We start from the raw sequence: 23,757 nt of genomic DNA, 5'->3' as shown, positions 1-23,757 counted from the left end.
GTCTCTGTTCTGTATGGTTAGGAGATGGACGAACCAAAACACAGGCATCAACTTAGCGCCATCTAGTGGACACATGCCGGCACTACACCGTGACTAAAACCACTCGAGTTAAGACCAGAAATCCAAGCCGTGACTGATGAGATGAGTTTATTAGAGCATTTAAAAATAAAAGTCTGTATTTTCTAATCAGTTTGACTTCATTCTCTCACATTTATTAATCAGCACCAACAGATGCGAGCGCACAGCAGTTGGTTTCATCCTTAACAGAGTCAGGATGTGTCTGCACATCTGCACAGACATGTTGAAACCCCCCCACCCAGGGACAGAAAGGCCTCAGGGGTCTAACACGCTCTGCAGAATGCTTTTATGAAGAAACAGCGCATGCATGTTCCAACTTTAGAAAAAAAAAACTATAAAAATCCCCATCTTGCACAAGGATGTTAACCCGTACCTGTAGGCCTTAATATAATCACAAAGTTAGAAAGGGGGACATTTAAACCCAAGTCAGTTGGGTTGCATTAAATCAAAGGAACAAACAAAACAGTCAGTATTCAAATATAAAAAAATAATCAGCATTTGAAAATTTTAACTTCAATTTAAAATCCTGGAAAGTCTGCACACGAATGAATGTGCAGCATGAATAAAAACACCTCACAACTTCCTTTTGTTGACCTGCTGTTAATTTCAGTCAACTACGGCTAACTTACTGCACCTTCAAACCCAGACAGATTATCTATAAATGATATAATGGATTTGTTAATACCTCATAAACATGCTTCAGGCATGTACACACAACCAGCTAAAGGCATGACTCAGAACCTTGCTTGGCAGTAATTAAAGGATTAATATCAGCTGCAGATGATCTGATTCTGCCTGGTGTCCCAATAATGCAGCCAGCTCTGAGTAACGTTTCTGAAGAAATTTCTATTCTAATCTAAAACTGAAGCGAAGAAGAATTTTTAATTCTTCAGGAATTCTTCTTTCAGTAAATCTTTGATCTCAGAGAACATCCGCTGAAGCTGTCCTGAAGGACAGAAGGCACATGTGACTCGTCTGCACCACACTGAGAATCGTGCTCCGTGAGAAATGCTCCATGGGGCTGATGGCAGCTTGATGGTTTTGAGAGAAATCCTTAAAGTCACAGAGATTAAACCAGACATGTAACTACGGCTGATGTGTGAGTAGAGGCTATGGATCCGGTTCAAGTCATTCAAGTGGAAACACAGTTGAAGCTCCGAGGAACACCTGAGATTTTCCTGGAATCTGTTGTATAGAAGGTGTAAGTAATACAAAAAAGGCTTAAAGATGGAGGCAGCATTAGCATGTTTATAAGAGATGAAGTGGAATAAAACGGATTATCTCACACAAGGGCGTCAGTTTGTTGTCAGAATTGCTGGGGACAATAACCATACACTTGAGTGGGGTTTAAAAATTGCTGGGGACAATAAAGTAGGCTAGCACAGGGGTCGGCAACCCGCGGCTCTTCCATCCATCTGATGCGGCTCTCTGTGTTTGTAAAATAATGAATGGATATTTAAATAAAATGTTTTATATTTTACTGCATTAATTTTACATCTGTAAGACAATTCTATGTAAAGATTGTCTGCATAAACCTGAACAGTTCCAACCCGGTCTTACTGTGAGACCGGGTTGACGGGTCACGCTTGTGCGTAATCATATGCGTGTTCTGAGCTGAAGATGTGAGTTTCCAGGCTTCTCCTCAGACGGCTCCTGGATGTGTTGCCACATTGGAGACAGGAACAAGCACTATTCAGCCAAAGTTTCATAATCAGGGAACATTTTCTAAGTGACAAGTCTCTCTGAGAGACAGGGTTTGAAAAACACTCGCTTCAGTGGGAGGAATCTTCCCGCATGCGCTCTGGTTCTGCAACGCGCTCCAAGCCCCTCTCCACATCTTCAGCTCGCTGTGGACCTTATGTAGTACACGCTGACAGTGAGCTGCGCTGAGCAATGTCCAGCTCAGATGTTCAGATGGGAATCTTTTCTTGAGTGATTTAGCTACATCTGCGATTTAAGTGGAATAAAGTGTCAGTTCGTCTGCATGTGTCGGGGTAATTCTTTCTATTCTTTCTCCGTCAAAATAAACGGTCAAACGGCCAAAACGGGAACTATCCAGTCAACACAAGCCCTGCTTTTAACTGTTCTGTTTTCTCGTGGAAATTGTTGCAAATAGATATAATTTAACTTGATTAACACCAGAGCCAGGCGCACTGCGCCGTTATCTCCGTCACTGTAAATGAGAGAAAAACAAAATGATCGGATCCTTTTCTGACCTTCCCCACCTACAAAGTTTAATTACAACAATCAAACGAGACAGAGCCTGGATTTGTATTCTGAACAGTCTAAACATGTTTTAAACAGAAACGTATGACAAAAGTGGCACCTGCTCAGTAAGATTTTTATGCTTATTCTATAGTGAATAAGCATAAAAACAAATAAAACTGCTTAGCGACTGTCAAGGTCACCGTCAACTTTTATGCTGCTATTCTAATGCCATTTTTTTACATGATATTGTAGCTGCTATTCTGTATATAGTGTGCTATTCGGCATATATTGTACTTACTATTGTTTTGTTTTAGGGGACCTTTATATTTAGAAGTATTATTGTATTGTGCACCAATGGAGTGGAACTCCAATTTCATTGTATCCTGTACAATGACAATAAAGGCTATTATTATTATTATTATTATTATTAAAACCACCAACAGGATGAAAAATATCGAAATATTGTAGGCAGAGACGGGCTACAACTTCTGGATCCATTTTATACAAATCGTTTTATTGATTGGGGCGACGGTGGCACAGGAGTTAAGTGCTCGCCTCGCAATCGGAAGGTTGCAGGTTCGAGCCCCACTCAGTCTGTCGCTGTTGTTGTGTCCTTGGGCAAGACACTTGACCCAGGCTGCCTGCTGGTGGTGGTCAGAGGGACCGGTGGCGCCTGTGCTCGGCAGCCTCGCCTCTGTCAGTGCGCTCCAGGGCAGCTGTGGCTACATTGTAGCTCATCCCCACCAGTGTGTGAATGTGTGTGTGAATGGGTGAATGACTGATTGTGTTGTAAAGCGCCTTGGGGGGTTCCAGGACTCTAGAAGGCGCTATATCAAATACAGACCATTTACCGTTTACCATTATCTTCTTATGAAAGATAACTTTGACGGACACAAGCGACCAGGCGCGTTGCAAGCTTTTCAAAAGTGTGGGGGATGTTGTCTGTGCCTAAAATAATTTCATGTTATTCATCTTGTTAGTTTAATTTCCATAACAGCGGAGCAGGTGCGAATTTTAGACGTGTCACGCATGTCTCCGTTTTAAACATGTTTAAACTGTTCAGAATACAAATCCAGGCTCTGTCTCGTTAGATTGGTGTAACTAAAGTTTGTACTGAATGAAACTTTACATTAAACCATGTTGAAAAGAAAAGGATCCGATTAAATCGTTTCCCCCTCATTTACAGTCACTACAGTGCAGTGCGCGTGGCTCTGGGGTTAATCAAGTTTAATTGTTTCTCTTTGCAACAATCTTCACAGGAAGGCAAAACAGTTAAACGACAGGTTACAGATATTTACATTTGACTGTTTATTTTGACGGATAAACTCAAGGATGATGGTTGTTTTGAAAGAATTACCCCGACGCACACTGACGCACACACAGATGAGCTGACATTTTAATCGTTACGCACATCGCGGAGGTAACTAAATCCATCAAGAAAAGATTCCCATCAGAACATCAGAGCTTTATACTGGACACTGTGTTCAGCGCGGCTCGGAGCGCCCACGGTGGACAGTGGGCTGAAGATCTGCAGAGGGGTTCGCAGCGCAGTGCAGAACCACGGCGCATGCAATGAGATTTCCTCCCACTGAAGCGGTCTGGAAACCCGGTCTCTCTGAGGGATGTGTCACTTGGAAAAATGTTCGCTGATTATGAAACTTTGGCTGAATAGCGCTTGTTCCCGTCTCTAATATGGAGACGCATGATGCATCCAGTCTGAGGCAGAATAGCCTCTTCAGCTCAGAAAGCACCTGTGAAACATTTGATCACGCACAAAGTTTATGTGGAGCAGAAGCGGTCGGGCCACGGCAGGTGAAATGTTCCTAGCCTACATGAAGTGAAACTGTTTAATTGTTACATTAAGATGTTACTGGACACACTGGTCTGGTTGGTTAGACCAGTGTTTGAAGTGGAACACACACACACACACACACACACACACACACACACACACACACACACACACACACACACACCAATTAAAATAATGCTGATAGCGTGGACTAGAAGACAGGTGATGGTTTACGTATTTAAATGATGATCAGACTGCTGTAAAATGTAATCTCCATCCACATCCAGACAGAATTATCCTCTATTCTTTCTCTAGTTGCTCTGCTCTTGTCTGGGCTGACGTAGCTGACGGTGCGCACGGCGCGCCTAACTAGCGGCTGATGCACATTTTACCCATTTGGAGAGGTGGGCTGGATGCTCTGCTTTTACTGGAAGATGGTCCACTTAACGCACGGGTGTAGACTAAATATTAATGATGAATGAAAATGAAATTGTGAGTTTTTACTTCATATTTTAGAAATAAAAAGGACGGGGGAAAACATCTATGACGCCTTTTTAAACGAAATTTTCTAGCGCGACCTGCCTGCTTCACTTAAGTCACTGCTTATTAAGGTCCGTCCAGAATTACCGTGGGAAACGGGTAATAATGGCTCTTTGATGGGAATAGGCTGCCGACCCCTGGTAAAAGATCTGAGCTGGTAAAACAAAAATCCTCATCAGCAGGTTTCTTTGAAAGTGGGGGGGGCACAGTTGCCAATCACAAATTTTGCCGGGGACATGTCCCCGGTTAAAATGACGCCTATGATCTCACAGCCTAACTGGTTCTAGGAGGATGGCTTCTCCTGCCTGTCATAAATGGCAGTGGTGATCCCCCACGTGATGCACGATCTCAGGATGACAAGAGATCCTCCTCGGTACAAAAGAAGCACGCTTCGATGCCTAGACTTCCACAGACCTCTCCAACAAGCCACAGCGCCTTTCGCCTCCCCTCCCACCTGCGCCTGCATGTTTGCCACCAGCACAGACAGCGGATACAGAGCCAAGCTGATCGCCATGGAGGTCAATGTTCCTGAGATGAAGGAAGAGGCCAAAGGAGAGAGCCCCTGTCCGGCCACCACGCCACGCACTGGATCCTTCAGGCCAAAGTAGAGGGAGCTTCCCAAGGCGTTCCGGGCCGTGATGGGGAGGAAGGCCCTGTAGAAGCCATGCTGCACCCTCTGCTCCTTCAGCCTTGCCAGAATGCTCCTCATGGAGGGAAGCTGACGGTCATTCTGGCCGTTCTGCAGAACGTTCTGAACACGCTCAAATGGGGTAAACACCATGGCTTCCACCATCCCTGCACCAAACCCAGCCAGAGCAGGTAGAAGGGCAGCAGAGAGGAGGTGGGGTGATGAGAGGGAGATCTGACGGAAGAGCGTGTCCTGAAGGCCAAAGAGCAGCGTGCCGTTTAGCGTCCTCATCAGCAGAGGTGGAGCCACGCCCCTGTAGAGCTTCACAGGTCCCTCCTTACAGAGCTGTCCCACCGCATGGCGAACGGGACTGTTGTGGATTTGTTGACGGAAAACAATCTTGTAGACCGGGAAAACGATGACAGTGGGAAGGGCAGAGAGCAAACTGGATGTTCCTCCACGTAAGTAGCTCTGGAGATGAAGCACTGTGTCCTCAGGGTGATCCTGTTTAGAGTCAGGACTTCCTGCCATTCCTGATCAAATGACAGAAAACAAATCACATCAGTTCTGTGTTCATTCAGGGATAGGACAACAGTGATCACTAGGATGAGAAAACACAAAAGAGAGAAAACAAGTTCCTTGTGATTGCTACTGCCAGATTTAAACCCAGAAAATATAAATCACTGGCATTAATCAGATTGGTGAAGGTACGCAGTTTAAATAAAACTGCTGCATGTGATGGAGTTGGTCTCAGGGACTTTTAGTTTTGACTCACGGAAGATTTCTACCGTGGGTTCCAAACCGAGGGTACTGAGTGGACAAAAGCTTTGTGCCAAGAGAGCTGACAGAAGAGAATCCAACACTTGATTTTACACATGAAGAGACTAATGAACACTTCTCATTATGCAAGAAGGCAACATATACATGTATATATATACATATATACATGTATATATGTATATATGTATATATATATATATATATATACATGTATATATATACATATATACATGTATATATATATACATGTATATATATACATATATACATGTATATATATACATATATACATGTATATATATATACACACACACACACACACACACACACACACACACACACACACACACACACACACACGATGGATAGCCTATTCCATTGACAAAAGAAGTCAGTTGCCTTCATTCAAAATTATTAGAGTAATCAGACCATTTAGATCAATGATCAGGGAAGAAAGCTTAGATGACATCGATCTGTTTATTCATCAGCCTCCCCTGCTGCACCGTTAGACCACAGAGAAATGAAGAAGAAAAAAAATCAGTCTGCAAAATGCTCTTTGTTTTTGTTTGTATTTAGGACGTTTCAGATCAGCTAAATCTAGCTCAACACTGACTAATACAGAGTTATTGTGTGGCAACCAATAAAAATGTTTATAGGATTTAAAAACGTGCAATGTTGCTCAGTAAAGGGTCCTTCCACTGATGTAACAGATAATTAAAAAATGAATTTACTCACCGTGTGGTAAACAGGAACCGTGGGCGTGATGGCAATAATTCACGGAATTTATTAAGATTTTTAAAAACACAAGCGTGTGGTTTATTGTTACTAAAAGAGCACAGATATAGGGCTTATTTTATTTAATATTTAGCATTTAGCAAGGCAGTTGTGATTGGTGTAGCCTAGCTTCAAAAGTATATAAAAAAGCATTATTGATCTTATTCTGCCGGTGATCTAACTAGCCCCTCCTACTCGGCAGCTATTGGACAAGATGAACTACGTCATGTCAATGACGATTGGTTAAAGTACAGATCAGTCAGTTTTTTTCCCTTTGTAAAACCTTTATTCAACAAAATTGCAGTAAGATGAGCTCCTGATGAAGGTCTCTAACCGAAAGCTTGATCAATAAATATTTACTTTTGCAGATACAAGTGTGCAAATGTTTTTCCTTTATTGATCTCAACGCCTAATCCAGCACCTTCATACAGATGAGCGTGTTTTTCCCCTCTTTTTGTACTATAACCTATAAAATAGAAATAATTAAACCGAAACAATACATATACAATTAAAATCACTAATAAAATATCTGAAAACTGTCAAAAAATATTTGTTGAGAAATTTTCCCAAAAGTTAAAGTCCGAAAAAAATAAAATAAAATCCCGTTATAACCCCGCCCCCTAATTCTTTCAGCAATCAAAAGTAACCATGTTATCAAGAATTACCCTTGGAGGATCTTCATATTCAAAATCATCATCATCATCATCATCATCATCATCATCATCATCATCATCATCATCATCTTTATTTGTATGGCACTTTTAACAATCCAAAGGATACCCAAAGTGCTGAACACTACACACATAAAAACATTAGCAAAACAAAACAAAACAGTAATATTATTAAAAGCACTACTACTGAAACAATAAGAACACAGAGGCACAAATGTGAACACTGATTACTGTGCAATGTGCTTAAAAGCTAGTGTAAAACTGTGTCTTAAGCCTATTTCTAAACACTTCAACTGAGGAGGACATTCTAATGGTTAGTGACAGAGCATTCCACAGCCTTGGGCCTACAACTGCAAAAGCTCTGTCCTCTCTTGTTTTCATTTTTGCTGTCGGAGCAACCAGCAAAATCTGATTGGTCGATCGAAGTACGCGAGGAGGCTCGTACACACAAAGTAGCTTGGCCAAATATGACGGAGCTAAGCCATGTAAGGCTTTAAAAACGAACAAAAGAACTTTAAAATCGATTCGTCTGATGAAGTCACTATCTCCCAGGTCAGGAAATGAAATGCTATAAACTCACCTGGCAACCAATGATCCTTTTTTCTGAAAGATTCGCCCTTGAAGATGGCTGTTTCCATGTAGAGACTGAAAGTATTCACATAAAAGGTGTGGGGGATAGTAGTCTCGGGTCATGTGATGTCTATCGATTGTTATTTACCTGTTGCGCACAAGCGTGGGAATTTTGTGTAGTGAACAGGTGATGGGGGAAGTCAACCTTTGCTGACCGCTCAAATGCTTTTTGCATAGATTATTATCTCTACTTTGTGGATCTTTTCATTTCTCTTGTTGTGTGATGCTTATGAACGCTGATTGAGGTAAATAACTAACTGACAACTAACAAAGTCGCTTGAATCGAAACCTGGACTGGAGTGGCTCTGAGGACGCGTCAACACATCCCCTAATTAGCTGCTCGTCAACCCAATGGTTAGACTCGCCAACAAAAGGAAAAGTACTATATTTTGGTATTAGTATTTGTGAAAAATCAGTTTGAATGTGTAACGTCTAACTTTCAACATTCCACAAATCAAGAATAAATGTTATACTGTGTATTAGAGATTTGTCTCTGAAATGTACTCATCTAAAACAAAAGAGTTTTCTTGCTATGACCTAACCTGGCAAGCCAGACTAAATAAATATATTACTTGGCAAAGCAAGAGTTCACTAGGCTAGGTATGGCCAGCAAACGTGATAAATCATTCATAAAATCTATTAAATCTATTGTGTATTAGCCTGGCCTGCCAGACTCGTCCTCTGTTTAATTCTGGACAGAGAACCCAATACTTCCCATAAGGAAGTGTAACCGGATTACAGGATACAATAAGATAATTAAAAGAAAAAATAAACAAATGGGCCAATAATTAGGTTCGGGGAGAATTGGAGGTTGTTTAAGAATGACTGGAGTCACGGGTATAGCATGAAACGTAGGGCTGGGACGACGCGTCGACGTAATCGATTACGTCGACACGTAAAATACGTCGACGCATATAATTTGCGTCGATGCGTCATCACGTTCAAAAAACAAACATGGCAGCAGCGAGTAGTGGCAGCGTGAGCGGGGTCTACTTAAATCACTCAACCCGAACTCGCAGTTCAAAAGTATGGGACTATTTTAACAAAAAAGGAAGCGATTCAGTCGTTTGCCGGCTTTGTAAAATGGAAATGGCCTATCATAAAAGCACGACGGCTATGCACCAGCACCTCAAACGAAGGCATCCAGGAGCAGCTTCTGCAAACGAAAAAACACCGTAAGTTTTCAACTTTTTTTTTTTTTTTTTACTAACGCTGTTTTATAACATCCAAACACCCCACGTAGCCATGCACTAACTCACACACACAAGCAGACCCACTGCTGCCACGCTGCTTAGCAGTAACATATAGCAGCAGCTGTTATCTGTTTATTGGTTTTTATTTGTGGCTCATGATGGCCAAATGAGTCGGAATGCACACGTGCTGATTATGAGAATCAGCGAGAGCTGAAAATGTGGGACGGTGCTAATTGTCCGCAGTAAAAATGTTAACAAAGACAACGTAGCACCTGCTAAATGTAGCCGTCGTGGACATTATTACAATATTGTTGAAGTGCTTGCAAAAGCAAAATGACAACGGACTCTTGATTGTCAAGTTTAATGCCTCATCCTGTTTGAACGTTATTTTTATACATCATGCTCCTCCAGCTTGTTGATCTTATAGATCTAAGTTGCACCATCTAATGACTACAAAAATGTGCAGCATTTTGTGTTAAAACCTCTTTTTTAACAAATCTTGTAGATTAAATATTTTGAAAAAACACTGAAATACAGATCTTCAAATTATTATTTTGATATTATGCTTTCTACATAAATATTTTTGTAATAATTTTAATTTATCTGTGTTGTATGTGTGATTTATGTTTTCAGGAACAAACAGAAAAGTCTGGTGGACTTCTGTCAGAGAAGAACACCCTGCACCCCCCAGGAGGTGGCTGTACTTACTGAGAGCGTCCTATCTATGATTCTGAAAGACATGAGGCCACTTGCTGTGGTTGAGGGTGAAGGATTCAAAGAAATGCTGACCACTTTTCAACCAGGTTACACTCTGCCTTCTAGGCGCCATTTTACAAGCATGATGGAGAGAAAATATCAAACTTCAGTTGAGAAACTAAGGAGCGAACTAAAAAAGGCCTCATCCAAAATTTCTTTTACCACTGATGCTTGGACAAGTCTAGTCACAGAATCCTACTTAGGAGTAACTTGTCATTTCATCAATGACAATTGGGATCTTCTGTCCTTCAATTTAACAACACTCCCAGTTGAAGAGCGCCACACTGCAGAAAACCTTGCCTCCTGGGTGGAGAAGGTGGCAGAAAAATTCCACATTTCCTTGCATAATGTCCTTGCCATTGTGCATGATAATGCAAGTAACATGGTTGCAGCTCTCCACATCCTGGAAGAGAAGTTTGGAGTGGTATCCTATCGGTGTGCTGGGCATACACTGCAACTGGTTGTAAACCATGCACTGAAAGACCCCAAGATTGATAAGGCACTATCAGCTGCACGGGGCCTTGTAAAGCACATCAAGAAAAGTGAGCCAGCTACCATCAAGCTTAAGGAGAAGCAAAAACAGATGGGTACAGCTGAGCATAAACTAATCCAGGATGTAGCTGTCAGGTGGAACAGCTCATACTACATGATTGAACGTTTGTTGGAACAGAGATGGCCAGTAGTTGCGACGCTTTCAGATCCAGAAGTCACACCGCGTGGGAAACAGTACCTGGATCTGAAAAATGATCAGTGGATTCTTCTGGGTGAGTTGAAGGAGGTACTCAAGCCTTATGAGCAAGCCACTAATGTTCTTAGTGGACAATCTTATGTCACAGCCTCTGTTCTCCCCCCACTGCTGAAGGGTCTTCTGAAATCCACTCAAAACAAATCCTTCGATTCTGCTGCAGTGAACATTTTCCAGAACAGTGCAGAAGAGGAAATCATGTCAAGGTGGCAGCCAGAGGTATCTGCATTTCAAGAAGATGGGAAAAATGTGTCACTCATTGCTGCTGCCCTCGATCCACGTTTTCGTAAACTGAAATTTCTTTCTCCAGAGGATGCTCTGAAACTGCAAGTAAGAGTACAGAAGGATGCACTTGACCTCAAAAGGGAGCAGAGATCACAGCTTCAGCAGGCAACTGTGGGGCAGGAAGCCTCAGCAAGTCCCCCAACAAAGAAGAGGTCTGTGTTGGACACTTTGTTGGGTACAGATTCTGAGGAGGAAGATTGTAATGAAAACATTGACCAGGGTGGGGACGGAGAAAATGAGACAGTGAGGAAAGAAGTACTGTTGTACTTTGGGGAAGCACCTATTCCAAGGGATAATGACCCCCTTACATGGTGGAAGAATAATGCTACAAGATTCCCCACACTGGCTACTTTAGCCAAATCATATCTAGCTGTACCTGCCACATCAACACCCTCTGAAAGGCTTTTTTCTGTTGCTGGAAACATTGTCACCAAAAAAAGGGCAAGCCTGACTGCTGAGCATGTAGAAATGCTAACATTCCTTCACACCAATGCATAACTGCTTCATGTGATGAATATGATTGGACACACACACACACACACACACACACACACACACACACACACACACACACACACACACACAGAAACAAGAGAGAAGGCAGCAAAATGGATGTTATTTTTTTAAAGAGCACTTTTTTTGCAGAGAGCAAAGTGAATGTTATATTTTTTTTGTTCAAAGACACCATTGCTGCTGTTTATTTATTTTTTGTTGTTTTGCACAACATTTAATTTCTTGTTAAATGCTACCTCTAAAATAAGATTGTACTACTATTTTATTTTGGATTTTTTTTATTAAAACAACAATGCATAACTACTTCATGTGATGAACAAAAGAAAAGGCAAAATTGATTTTATTTTGAAAATGAACAACACTTTTTTGCAGAAAGCGAAGTGAATGTTAGATTTTGTTTGTTAAAAGACGCCATTGCTGCTATTTATATATTTTTTGTTATAAAATTTCCTTGATTTATATGAATATTTTGCACAACATTTAAGTTTTTGTTAAATGTTATCTCTAACATAAGATTGTACTACTATTGCAACAACTTTATTTTAGAATTTATTTTATTAAAATGTGTTCAAATGAAGAAATTTGCGTTTATTTCATTGAGATACATAAATTAGTAATAATCAAACTTTTATACAAGTCAAATAATTGGGAAATAATCAATAATTTAATCTAATCAAAATATAATCAAATTAACAAATTAATCGTTAGATTAATCGATGCATCGAAAAAATAATCGCTAGATTAATCGATTACAAAAATAATCGTTTTGCCCAGCCCTAATGAAACGGTTTATATACTAAATTTTAATAATAATGGGAAATATAACACATAAAGATAACACACAAAAACAGATGAAAACAATCGACAATAGTAAAATGCTCGGTATGAGATTTGATCATATGAGTCACAAGTCAGCCGGCGTCAAGTCAAATCCCCACGCTTGGGGTGAAAGTCAGAGTCCGGTGGTGCGATTTTTTCCTACCGCACCGTTGAGATTGTTCACAGAAGAGAGCAGTCTGCTCTTCAGTTACTTGAGATGTCCTGGTTCGTTCAGTGGTTAAGGCTCGCCATCTCCCTCGTCAGGAAGAAATCCAGTTCTCGTTCCAAGTGAGTGATCATAGGAGTCGGGATCAAACCCAAGGAAAAAAAAAAACCCAGCCTGTAAACAACAGGACTGTTAGCGAGTTGGCATCGACCCTTCTCGTCACATCACAGCATAAAGTCTTACAGACAAACAAATGCTTCACTCTATTGGCATAGCCAATCATGTTTGGGTTCACAGTTCAACTAACATAACATCAATTTGATTGTCTATTAAAATAATTCTCAGTAGCTCTGGAAATATAATTACATATGACAACAATTGTTCAGCTCAATAGGCTCAGTTAGATTCTATTACTCTACACTATTCAACAAGAAATACATTCATGACAACAAGGATACATTTAGTTGTGTTTCTATACAGCATTGTGACACCTTGTATATCTGTAACACAATAAATAAATAAATAAATAAATAAATAAATAAATAAATAAAATGTTCTATAACAAAATTCAACAAAATATAAATTCTGGTCCTTTGGTCCACCTTTGTAAAATAATTCCTCCCTAATCAGTTAGCTTTTATTTATTTTTATTTATCTATTTTTTTTATTATTAAATGTTTGGTTAAGGGACGCATTGCTAATTCTATGGCGTTAGCTATAACGCCCCTGAGGACCTTGTACATCTAGGCCGTACCACCATTAACTGGCGGTTTGAGCCGTTAACTCCTGGGAATCCCATATGCCCTACCGCCGTTAACTGGCGGTTTGAGCCGTTAACTCCTATATGCCCTACCACCGTTAACTGGTAGTTTGAGATGTTAACTCCTGGGATCTAACGTCTAGCAGCCCACTGCTGTCACCTCGGTTGCTGTAATTAGCTTTTTGAATTTAATAATTTACTGAATTTAATCTCATTCACTCACCAACGCGCTCCAACGGTTCCCTCCTACAGAGGATTGGTTCACTCTGTCGTCTCCACACAAATCTATAAGAATGGAATTAATTTGATAAGCTATTTAAGTTTCCTTTTTTTTTTAAGTTGCATCGTTAGCTTTTTCTCTTCTTTTTTCTTTACTCACCGCGTTGGTTCCAAGTTCCTAGCTCTTATTAGAAGGAGTCAAGTCCGCCTCTCCCTCTATCTATGCGGCACCCAAATCAGGGTTCTTCACGGCCTCGACCGTTGTTTTTTTCTCTCTCTCTCTCTCTAACCGCTCAGTCTTTGCTTTCTGTATCTGCGTGCTGCACAGCCGTTTGTCTCTCCTCTCGCTCAGCTGCGTCGCACGGTTTTATTTCGCGGAGGCGGGACTTATTTCTCTCAGCCAATGAAATTTCAGATTCCCACCTGGACCAATAGTATACAGCTTTCCTCTTCTGTTTCTGTTAGGGATGTTCAAGATTCTTGTTTTAACCGATGTTTAATATTAAACTCGTTATTTTAGTTATTCACCCTTCCAATAATTCATTATGAAATTATCTATTAGTTAATTAGATATCTATTAATTAGTATTGTTAATTTCCTTAATTTATATTTTATATTTTATCTAAATTGAGGATGGATCATATTAGTAAGCCAATTAGTTAATACCTCATTAAGGTTCTAGCTTCTGGGTTACATCAGCAAGGGGCTGGCTGGTCAGGCTAACACTATAATCTAATCATGAAAAAAAATTCTCATTACTTGAACAAATGTACACTTAATAATGCTTATAATCAAGGGGATTTAAATTAGTTGGATTTTAATATTTAAAATAAAATGTCCAAGACATTTCATTAGAGACAAATATAAATGATGGTATTTATTACTATTAAGTAATTGCGTAAGTTTATCAGTGTCTGTTTCGTTACTCAAAAAACTAAATAACCTTCAGTAATAAGCCTTGAGACTATGTGGGTGGGATGTAGAACAAGGGCTGCACAGTAGCGCAGTGGTTAGCGCTGTTACCTTGCTGCAAGAAGGTCCTTGTTTCAAATCTCAGCCTGGGGTCTTTCAGTATGGAGTTTGCATGTTCTCCCTGTGCATGCGTGGGTTCTCTCCAGGTACACCACCTTCCTCCCACAGTTCACAGTACAAAAACATGAGTCAGGTTCATTGGTCTGTCTAAACTGCTAGGTGTGAGTGTGTGTGTGTGTGCATGGTTGTTTGTCCTTTGTGTCTCTTTGTCACCCTGCGATGGACTGGCAATCTGTCCAGGGTGTACCCCGCCTGTTTGCCCAGAGACTTCTAGAGATAGGCACCAGCCTCCCATGACCCTAAGTGGATAAGCGGGTATAAAAAATGAATGGATGGTTTAGAACAACTCCTCACAGATGGAAATGGGAGAAATGCTGCTTCAGTTTAGAAAATGACTTTTACCTTGCTGGTGCCATTTAAAGGGCCATAATGATAGTTGTGGGGGTATTTTAAAACCAGGATGGGAAAAGGAGATTGGCTGGAGAGTTGAGAATATTATAAAGGATCTTGAAGTATTTCACAGAAAGAGTTCTGTCACGATCTGCTCCTACCTCCCTCTGACTCCCACCCTCTCCTGCCCCTGATTAGGTTTTTTTGGTCTCACCTGCCCCTTGTTAACCTGCCCATGTGTTTCTGATGGTTTCCCGTGTATTTATACCTCCCGTCTTGTATGTGTGCGTTGTCGGATCATTGTTGTTGAGTCTTGTGGTTCCTGCTGTATCCTCTGCCATTAAATCCATTTTTATGTTATCTGAGCCTGCATTCCTGCCTCCTGGTCAGCTCCACCACACATGGTCCGTCGCCTCCCACACCTCAACATGACAGAATGATCCGACCAACCTGGACCTGTGGTGAGCTATAACATCTGCCTGGAGGATTATAAGTTTTTTGCTTTGTCTATGTCCAGCGGAAGGAGATTCTGACTCGAGGGGTTTTCGGCTCATCCCACCGGTTTCCGGGGTGGCCGAACCCATTGAGGGATTTTGACGCATCCTACCTGTTCCCGGGGTGGTCAAACCCATTCTCCTCTCCTGCTGTTCACCTATCCTGTTTTTTCCACGGAAGCTGCAGATCCTGGAGTTTTGGTGGAGTAAAACCCCCTACACACACCAACATTCTCCGGGGTGGTAATGCTGGTCTCCCTGCTCCTCTTCTGCTTCCCTTCACCCGAGCCTCCGCCTGTGGACCCAGCGGATCGTGATGTGCACCTGCTCTGACCGTTGTCGAGTACCTGCTGCCCATCCTGGTTTCCTCGTGTCGCTGCCTCAGTTCACCAACTTCCTGGTCTACGCCTGCAGGACCTACACCTGCAGGGTCTCCACCTGCAGGGTATATGCCTGCAGGCCTTCCACGCTGCAGCCTCGCCAGAGTCCCACTGCTGCAGCCTCGCCAGAGTCTATGTTCCAGAGTTCCACGCTCCCATGTTCCAGAGTCTATGTTCCAGAGTTCCACGTTCCCGAGTCTATATTCCAGAGTTCCACGCTCCCAAGTTCCAGAGTCTATGTTCCAGAGTTCCACGTTCCCAAGTCTATGTTTCAGAGTTCCACGTTCCCGAGTCTATGTTCCATAGTTCCACGTTCCCGAGTCTACGTTCCAAAGTTCCGCGTTCCCGAGTCTACGTTCCACATTCCCGAGTTCCCGAGTCTACGTCCCCTAGTTCCCGAGTCTATGTTCCCGAGCTCCAAGTTCCAGAGTCTCCAGTGTTTTCCCGGAGTCTCCAGAGTCCCTGTGTCTGCAGAGTGCCCCTAGGCTCCGAGTTTCCCTAGTCTCCAGTGTTTCCCGAGTCTACGTCACGAGTCTCCAGTGTTCCTGTGTCTTCGTTTCGAGGCCCCTGTGCCTCCATGTTCCGGATTCCTGGTCCCCTGTTCTTCCGAGTTATGTGGGTCTTGTGGGCGTCTGGTATCCGCCCCTTGGGGGGGGGGGGGGTACCGTTACGATCTGCTCCTACCTCCCTCTGACTCCTACCCTCTCCTGCCCCTGATTAGGTTTTATTGGTCTCACCTGCCCCTTGTTAACCTGCCCATGTTTTTCTGATGGTTCCCCGTGTATTTATATCTCCAGTCTTGTATGTGTGCGTTGTCGGATCATTGTTGTTGTGTCTTGTTGTTCCTGCTGTCTCCTCTGCCATTAAATCCATTTTTATGTTACCTGAGCCTGCATTCCTGCAGGTCAGCTCCACCACACATGGTCTGCCGCCACCCACACCTCAACATGACAAGACCAAATTCTCCATCTCTTTACCTGATATTGTTACTGAGCTGATCTCACCTTGTTGGATACACAACAAAACACAGCAAGCATCCAAAAACAGTACCAGCATATTTGGATGATAAATGCTACAGGTGAGTTCTAGTTCATCCAGAACAAAAATAGCATTTCATTTATTCTGAACATCAGTTTCAGAATAGGTTACAGAATTAGTGATGGATTTTCAGTTTACAGGGTAAATGATGGAAATGATCACTTCTAGACACTCACATCATAAATTGTCTGTCTGCATTTGTGCTCTTGCAGTCTTGGGATTTCATCCAACCATGGACTTAGTTTTCAATTTAGAGGTGAAAGTGCCCTCTCTGTGCTCTCCACTCAAAAGAACCCCCAACACGCTGAGAGTCCACAAATGATGTAATATAGGTAGAAACCTTTTTTCCGGCTCTCCCTGGGTGTGTAGGATATCCAGCTCCCCATACTAAGTTCTTGTGTGTAATGTTTTCATATTTTCTCCTCCTTTATTCAGCCTTTTTTATATTAAACATACCAATATTGTAATAGTTTAACACAAATAACTTTTTTTGCAGAAAACATAATCTGCAGGTGCAACTTGGCCTGTAGGGTTCAAGGCCACTTCCATTGTCTTTTTTGCGACAAGACAATCATTCAGAAGGATGATTTAGTATTTCATATAACCTACTGTCAAAAAAGTTATTCAACTCAATTCAATTTTATTTATATAGCGCCAAATCACAACAAGATTCATCTCAAGGCACTTCACTTAATAAACATTCCAATACAGTCAGTTCATTAAGCCAATCAGAAAAAAATGTTTCCTATATAAGGAACCCAGCAAATTGCATCCAGTCACTGACTAGTGTCAGTGACTTTACAGCAATCCTCATACTAAGCAAGCTGTTACACTCCTCTGTGGGCTCTGCTAGGAAGGAGAGGGGAATAAACATAAGGACGAGTATAACGCAAAGTAACCCTAATGGGGGAGAAAAAGGCTTGACGAAACAAAAACCAAACTCAAAGTGTCCTTGTTTTTACAAAGGTTTTATTAAAAAGAAAAAACCAAAAGGGGCCAAACCCCTTACCACGAAATTAACCAAGTTAAAAATAATTAATTAACTGAAAATGTCCAGAGGACCAACCACTATAATTCCTAAAATAAATCTCCTTTAGTAAACGGACTGGAACTTAAGATAATGGGCAAAATCTCCACCAAGTAGTTAAACAAAGGTTTGTCTAAGACAAGCCAAACTAAGAATACTTAAGTAAGCACCAAAAAATACTAAATAGCTCAGTTATATTTAAACGGGAAACCGAGACTCCAAAAGGGGAAAAACCCCACCTGGTAATTAACCAAAGATGGTCTGAAAGACTCACCAAACCAAAATTTACCAGTCAACTAAAAAATCCCAAACTCAAAATTTCCTAAGATTACGTTTCTCAAAAGTAAGCAAAACAACCAGGTTTTAGCCACAAGACCGAGATAACCACCAAGGGGAGAGAACACACGCTGCTGCTGCAACCTACAAACATTTCTCTCCCCTAATGAGCTCCAGCTGGCCGCTTTTGAAAGGCCAGTTGATAAGTTGAAAAGTCCCAGCTGGGCGTGACTGCAGCTCTGGTGCTGTCCATGGTCCTGAAGGGAAGACAGCTTCCCAAGGAGCAGCTGTGCAAGGTGCTGCACTTTTGCACAGGAAAACGGAGTGCAGCACATCACTGGGCTCCAAAACTGCGGCGGCCGTAACACAAGCATATAGCGACAGTGGAGAGGAAAACTCCCTTTTAACAGGAAGAAACCTCCAGAGGATCCTGGCTCAGTATAAGCAGCCATCCTCCACGACTCGCTGGGGATAGAGAAGACAGAACACACACACACACACACACACACACACACACACACACACACACACACACACACACACACACACACACACACACACACACACACACACACACACACACACACACACACACACAGGCTGATTGTTATTAACTTTGAATTCACAGTGAAATAAATCTTCTTATGGATGCCCTGGTGCATTACAAATTAGGCTTTATTATGTTGGGCTGTGCAGTGGTTAGAGCTGTTGCCTTGCAGCAAGAAGGTCCTGGGTTCGCTTCCCGGTCTGGGATCTTTCTGCTGGAGTTTGCATGTTCTCCCTGTGCATGTGTGGGTTCTCTCCGGGTACTCCGGCTTCCCCCCCACAGTCCAAAAACATGACTGTTAGGTTAATTGGTCTGTCTAAATTGTCCTTAGGTGTGTGTGTGTGTGTGTGTGTGTGTGTGTGTGTGTGTGTGATTGTTTGTCCTGTGTGTCTCTGTGTTGCCCTGCGATGGACTGGCTCTCTGTCCAGGATACCCCGCCCTGATTGCCCATTGTCCGCTGGAGATAGGCACTAGCCCCCTCCGGAACCCTACATGGACAAGCGGGTTCAGAAAATGGATGGATGGCTTTATTATGTTATAACCCTTTTAATCAAATAAATATATACATTTTGTTTGACTAATGATTTGTTCAACTAAAATGTTACAATATTTCCAAATTCCATTATAATTAACATTGATTGTGTTTAGGAAAAAAGAATGCTGATACATGGCACTCAGAAAGTTATTTATTGAGAAGGAAAAAGCAGACGCGTGTCGGTCGTGTGCAACCTTCTTTAAGGCATCCAAAATTGGATTATGCCCCAAAGCCACCTTGTAGCTCACCATCAGTGTGTGAATGGATGAATGATACACTTTAGTAGGGCTGAGTGAAATCAATATCACAATATATTAAGGATTTCACCTCAATAACGATATAGGTATGCGTAGAAACAAAAGTTGTCCACTAGATGGGGCTGTCACATGTATTACATAGAGTCACATTTTCACATGACTCAAAGTGGTACAGCTTTTTTTCATTTTCATTTCATTTATTTTATTGATTTTGTGATATGACCATCCCCTCTCTCAACAGCAAACAAAATTTTTAACCCTAAACAATTTTATGTTCACCAGTCTGGTCACCTCAAACAGATATTATACCTTTACTTTATACGTGTCCAAAAAGATGGTAGGGAGAAGTAGATACTTATCCAGCCCTACCCCTGTCATTTAAAAGCGGGTTCAGAAGATGGATGGATGGATGGATATTCCCTTGAACAACAAACTGGACCGGTCTCACAACACAGATGCACTGCACAGGAAGGGCCAGAGCAGGCTCCACCTCCTGAGGAGACTAAGGTCTTTTGGGGTGACGGGGACACTCCTGAAGACCTTTTGCGACTCTGTGGTGGCATCAGCATTCCTGTATGGTGTGGTGGGTTGGAGCAGCAGCATAACAGAGAGGGAGAGAAAGAAGCTGGACAGGCTGATAAAGAAGTCCAGCTCTGTCTTGGGCTGTCCTCTGGACTCAGTACGAGAGATGGGGGACAAGAGGGTGCTGGCAAAACTCAGATCCATCCTGGACCATGAGTCACACCCCCTGCAGGACGCCTTGTCTGCTCTGGAGAGCAGCTTCGGTAAAAGACTGGTCCACCCTCGCTTTATGAAGGAGAGATACCGCAGATCTTTCCTCCCTGCTGCTGTTAGACTCTATAATAATCACAGCTAATAGAAGCTATACATCTATAACCTTCCACTGCAAATATAATCTTTTCGAAACATTTGCAATATAAGTACTACTCTCGTTACCATGTGCAATAATTATCTTAACTTACTATTACTATGTACTCTTGTGTGATATCTTGTGCTGCTGCTGCTGCTATCCTGCTGTACCTGAGCCATTGCAATATTGCAATTTCCCCACTGAGGGACTAATAAAGGTATTCCTATTCTTATTGTTTAATAGTCTCGCTTCGCTTAATACTTTCTGGTAAGCTGTTCCACAATTTCACCCCACATATTGACACTCCGAAACTCCCAAATGTTGTCCTTATCCTTTTTGTTTTAAAATTTAAGTTACCTCTCAACTCATAATTACCTTCTCTTTCTGTAAATAATTTTTGTATGTTTAAAGGCCCCCTGTGTGAAATCCATTGAAATCATGAGAAAATGCGACTCTTTAACGCCATGCAGTTCAGAGAAAGTATTGCAGCTACGGTGGCTCACTCATGAGTTTGACTGTATAATCAATTTCCAACCTGTGTAGCCTAACCCACACAAAACTTAAAACAAGCTACTCGACCTTTTAAAAATATATTTATAATTATGACTGTTTATCAACCTACCAGTTCTGAACAAAGCAAGCAAGTTCAGTTCTTGAAACTGTCACAATTATCATAAGGAGGAGGGGTGACGTCAGCCGGGAGGTCAGGTGTTGTGAGAAATTGTGTTCCCCTGAAATATTCAGTCCCCTGTGTCGGGAACCGGCTCCGGACCAGGTTTCAGCTCCTCTGCCCCGCCATCACCTGCTGGAGCCTGTGGCGAGCTGCTGCGGGCCGGGCGGCTCCGACCCAGGAATGAGCTCCCCTGTCCATCTGGGAGGGTTTCAAACACCGCCGTCACCTGCTGCAGCCTGTGGTGGGATGCTGCGGGCTGGCTCCGGCCCAGTAATGAGCTCTCCCCACCCGCTGGGAGTCTCCGGGAGACTCATACACCTGATGCTGATGAACACTCACCATCGACATACATACTGTATATGGACAGTGGGTTTCCATAGGCTCCAATAACAGTTTTTTTTTTGCTAAAATGGGAGGTGGCCACCACCGCCATTTTGACCGTGTCACAGGTTCCGTCAAAAGGGAAGAGAGGATGAGATGAGGGTGGGGCTGTGAGGCTGGGATCAAATGACGACACCCGGTCGAACTAGCTACAAGCTAACCTGAAGCTAACCCTGGCTAACCCAAAGCTAACGCGGAGGTAGGAGCCAAGCTAACGGATGTAGCCACCTAGCTACAACCGGAGCTAACTCTGTGGAACACCCATCAACTGCATGAGTTCAGGTGGAGGTTTGCAGCGCTTTTTCATGAAAAGTACCTTTCTGTGAATAAAAAAATATTAAATCGGTAAGTCTATAAGTTATTTCCGTATTGAAAATATATTTTGCTTTGAGCAAGTTTTCACTTTTTTTAACGTACCATATTTTTCAGCCATTAAATGTATAATGAAGAAGAAAAAAACATGTATAAGTCGTATTTTGGGGCGAAATTTTATTATTTTTCTTACAAAATCTGAGACCAAGCGTTTCACATTGCAAGACAAGTACTGGTAACACTAACTGAATAATGCGCCGCAGCAGCGCGCCACGGTCTCCAGCAGAGGAAGGCGGTGTTTGAAACCCTCCCAGCGGGACAGGGGAACTCATTCTTGGGTCGGAGTCGGCCCGCAGCAGAGCGGTGTAGCCTACATAATTTGTTATATAAGTCGCTCCGGAGTAACATGACCAGCCAGACTATGAAAAAAAAGTGTGATTTATAGTCCGGAAAATACGGTAGTTATTAGTATTTGAGATAAATTAGCAGGCTAAATACATTTCATATATTTCCAAAACGTAATCCTTGTTTGTATCTTGTACAGCCAACTAGCCTTTATTCTGGACTCAGTACAATTCACCAAAAGTAAAGAGACATTATACAGATGAAGTAAGCACAAGATAACTTACTGGAAGAAACAGAATTATTATCATGAGAACCAGAAAAAGAGAGCCTGATAACAGTCATGTGAAAATAACAGTTAAAAAGTTTGTATGTGTAATAGAAATAAAAATATATTAGAATTAGTGTAACTCACTGTGATCCAAACAATAAATCAGCCATAGCTGATTAGCAATCATGAAATGAGGTCTGAGAGTTTTTAAGTTTCATCCTTTTATTACATTTTTTTCTTAGATCTGTTAACTGTACCATTTTCTCTCTAAGTGTTTTTCTCCCCAGAAGCTACAACGATGTTCTGCTGAGCTGTGGTGGCCTCATGGAGGGGGCCATCGTCTAACCCCGGGTTTCCACGGGAGCCGTCAGCAGCACGTTACTGCAGCAGCACGTCTTGCTCGCGTAAGCTGCTGCTTGGCCCTTCCCACGAGACGTGAAGCAGCAGGGGAGCAGCTGTCACCGACAGAGCACGAAGTCACACGAGTGACTTCGTCAGTAAACACAACAACAAGCAGGAGTAAACTACAACATGGTTTGTGTTTTATGTTCTGTCCGTTTTATAATCGCCAATACGGACCTGAAAAACAAAGGAGACCGCTAGCTAGGTGATAACTTCTCACGGGGACGCACAGTTAGTAACATTTTTTAAAAGTAAAGCAACCGGAAGGCAGTACGTTCTTTATTCTGAAAATCTCGGTAGCTTCTCTCCATTTCCGCGTCTGATTTCCTGTCTTTCCTTCCCCAAAAATGTCGAGCTTGACCCGTTTCAGAGGCGTCGAGCGTAGAAAATAGAACCGGCGCGTAAAGGCCGCGACATGCTGCTCCTGAGACGCGGCCGACTCGCGCTGCTGACGGCTGCCGACAGCTCCAGTGGAAAAGGTTCTGTTGACCACAGCGGTTCCTATCAGCAGCTATGACGTGCTGCTGCAGTAACGTGCTGCTGACGGCTCCTGTGGAAAGCCGGGGTAACACACTGCTGCTAACCACTAAAACATTCTCCCTCTCCCGATAATAACTTTTTGCTTTCCTTGACGTTGGATGTGCTAATACTAGTTTATCCGTTTAATTATAGATCCACTAGGATAAATACAATAAAGTTTATCTTTCACCAAATAGAATATTTACTAAGACATCACAATATAACTATAGACACATTACTTGTCTTTGTGTGTGTGTGTGTGTGTGTGTGCCTGCTCTGTCTTCTCGATCCCCAGTGAGTCGTGGAGGATGGCTGCTTATACTGAGCCAGGATTCTCTGGAGGTTTCTTCCTGTTAAAAGGGAGTTTTCCTCTCCACTGTCGCTTTATGCTTGCTTAGTATGAGGATTGCTGTATAGTCACTGACACTAGTCAGTGACTTGATGCAATTTGCT

General features: G+C 42.3%; 2 protein-coding genes across 2 annotated transcripts; one reads left to right on the top strand and one right to left on the bottom strand.

Annotated features, from left to right (window-relative positions):
- Nucleotides 1-130: 130 nt before the first annotated feature.
- Nucleotides 131-8,905, bottom strand: LOC107396778 (solute carrier family 25 member 53). The gene is made up of 2 exons (XM_015976650.3): nucleotides 6,762-8,905; nucleotides 131-5,779 (listed from the first exon to the last, which is right to left on the bottom strand). Exon 2 carries the CDS (start codon nucleotides 5,775-5,777, stop codon nucleotides 4,902-4,904), a length of 876 nt encoding a protein of 291 aa, XP_015832136.3. The 5' UTR covers nucleotides 5,778-5,779; nucleotides 6,762-8,905; the 3' UTR covers nucleotides 131-4,901.
- A 123-nt stretch (nucleotides 8,906-9,028) lies between these two features.
- LOC129154570 (E3 SUMO-protein ligase ZBED1-like) lies at nucleotides 9,029-11,578 on the top strand. Its single transcript, XM_070552571.1, has 2 exons — nucleotides 9,029-9,276; nucleotides 9,928-11,578. The coding sequence occupies exons 1-2, from the start codon at nucleotides 9,029-9,031 to the stop codon at nucleotides 11,576-11,578; spliced, it is 1,899 nt and encodes a 632-aa protein (XP_070408672.1).
- The last annotated feature ends 12,179 nt before the right edge of the window (nucleotides 11,579-23,757 follow it).

This window comes from Nothobranchius furzeri, chromosome 1 (genome assembly GCF_043380555.1).
Source record: "Nothobranchius furzeri strain GRZ-AD chromosome 1, NfurGRZ-RIMD1, whole genome shotgun sequence".
Lineage (NCBI taxonomy): Eukaryota > Metazoa > Chordata > Actinopteri > Cyprinodontiformes > Nothobranchiidae > Nothobranchius > Nothobranchius furzeri.
The sequence above is the reverse complement of the archived record's forward strand: the minus strand, read 5'-3'. Positions and strand labels throughout refer to the sequence as shown.

Coding starts and splice junctions, on each gene's coding strand:
- LOC107396778 (XM_015976650.3), bottom strand. CDS start 5,777: ATGGCAGGAAGTCCTGACTCTAAACAGGATCACCCTGAGGACACAGTG.
- LOC129154570 (XM_070552571.1), top strand. CDS start 9,029: ATGCGTCATCACGTTCAAAAAACAAACATGGCAGCAGCGAGTAGTGGC. Junction 9,277..9,927: donor TCTGCAAACGAAAAAACACC/GTAAGTTTTCAA, acceptor TTATGTTTTCAG/GAACAAACAGAAAAGTCTGG.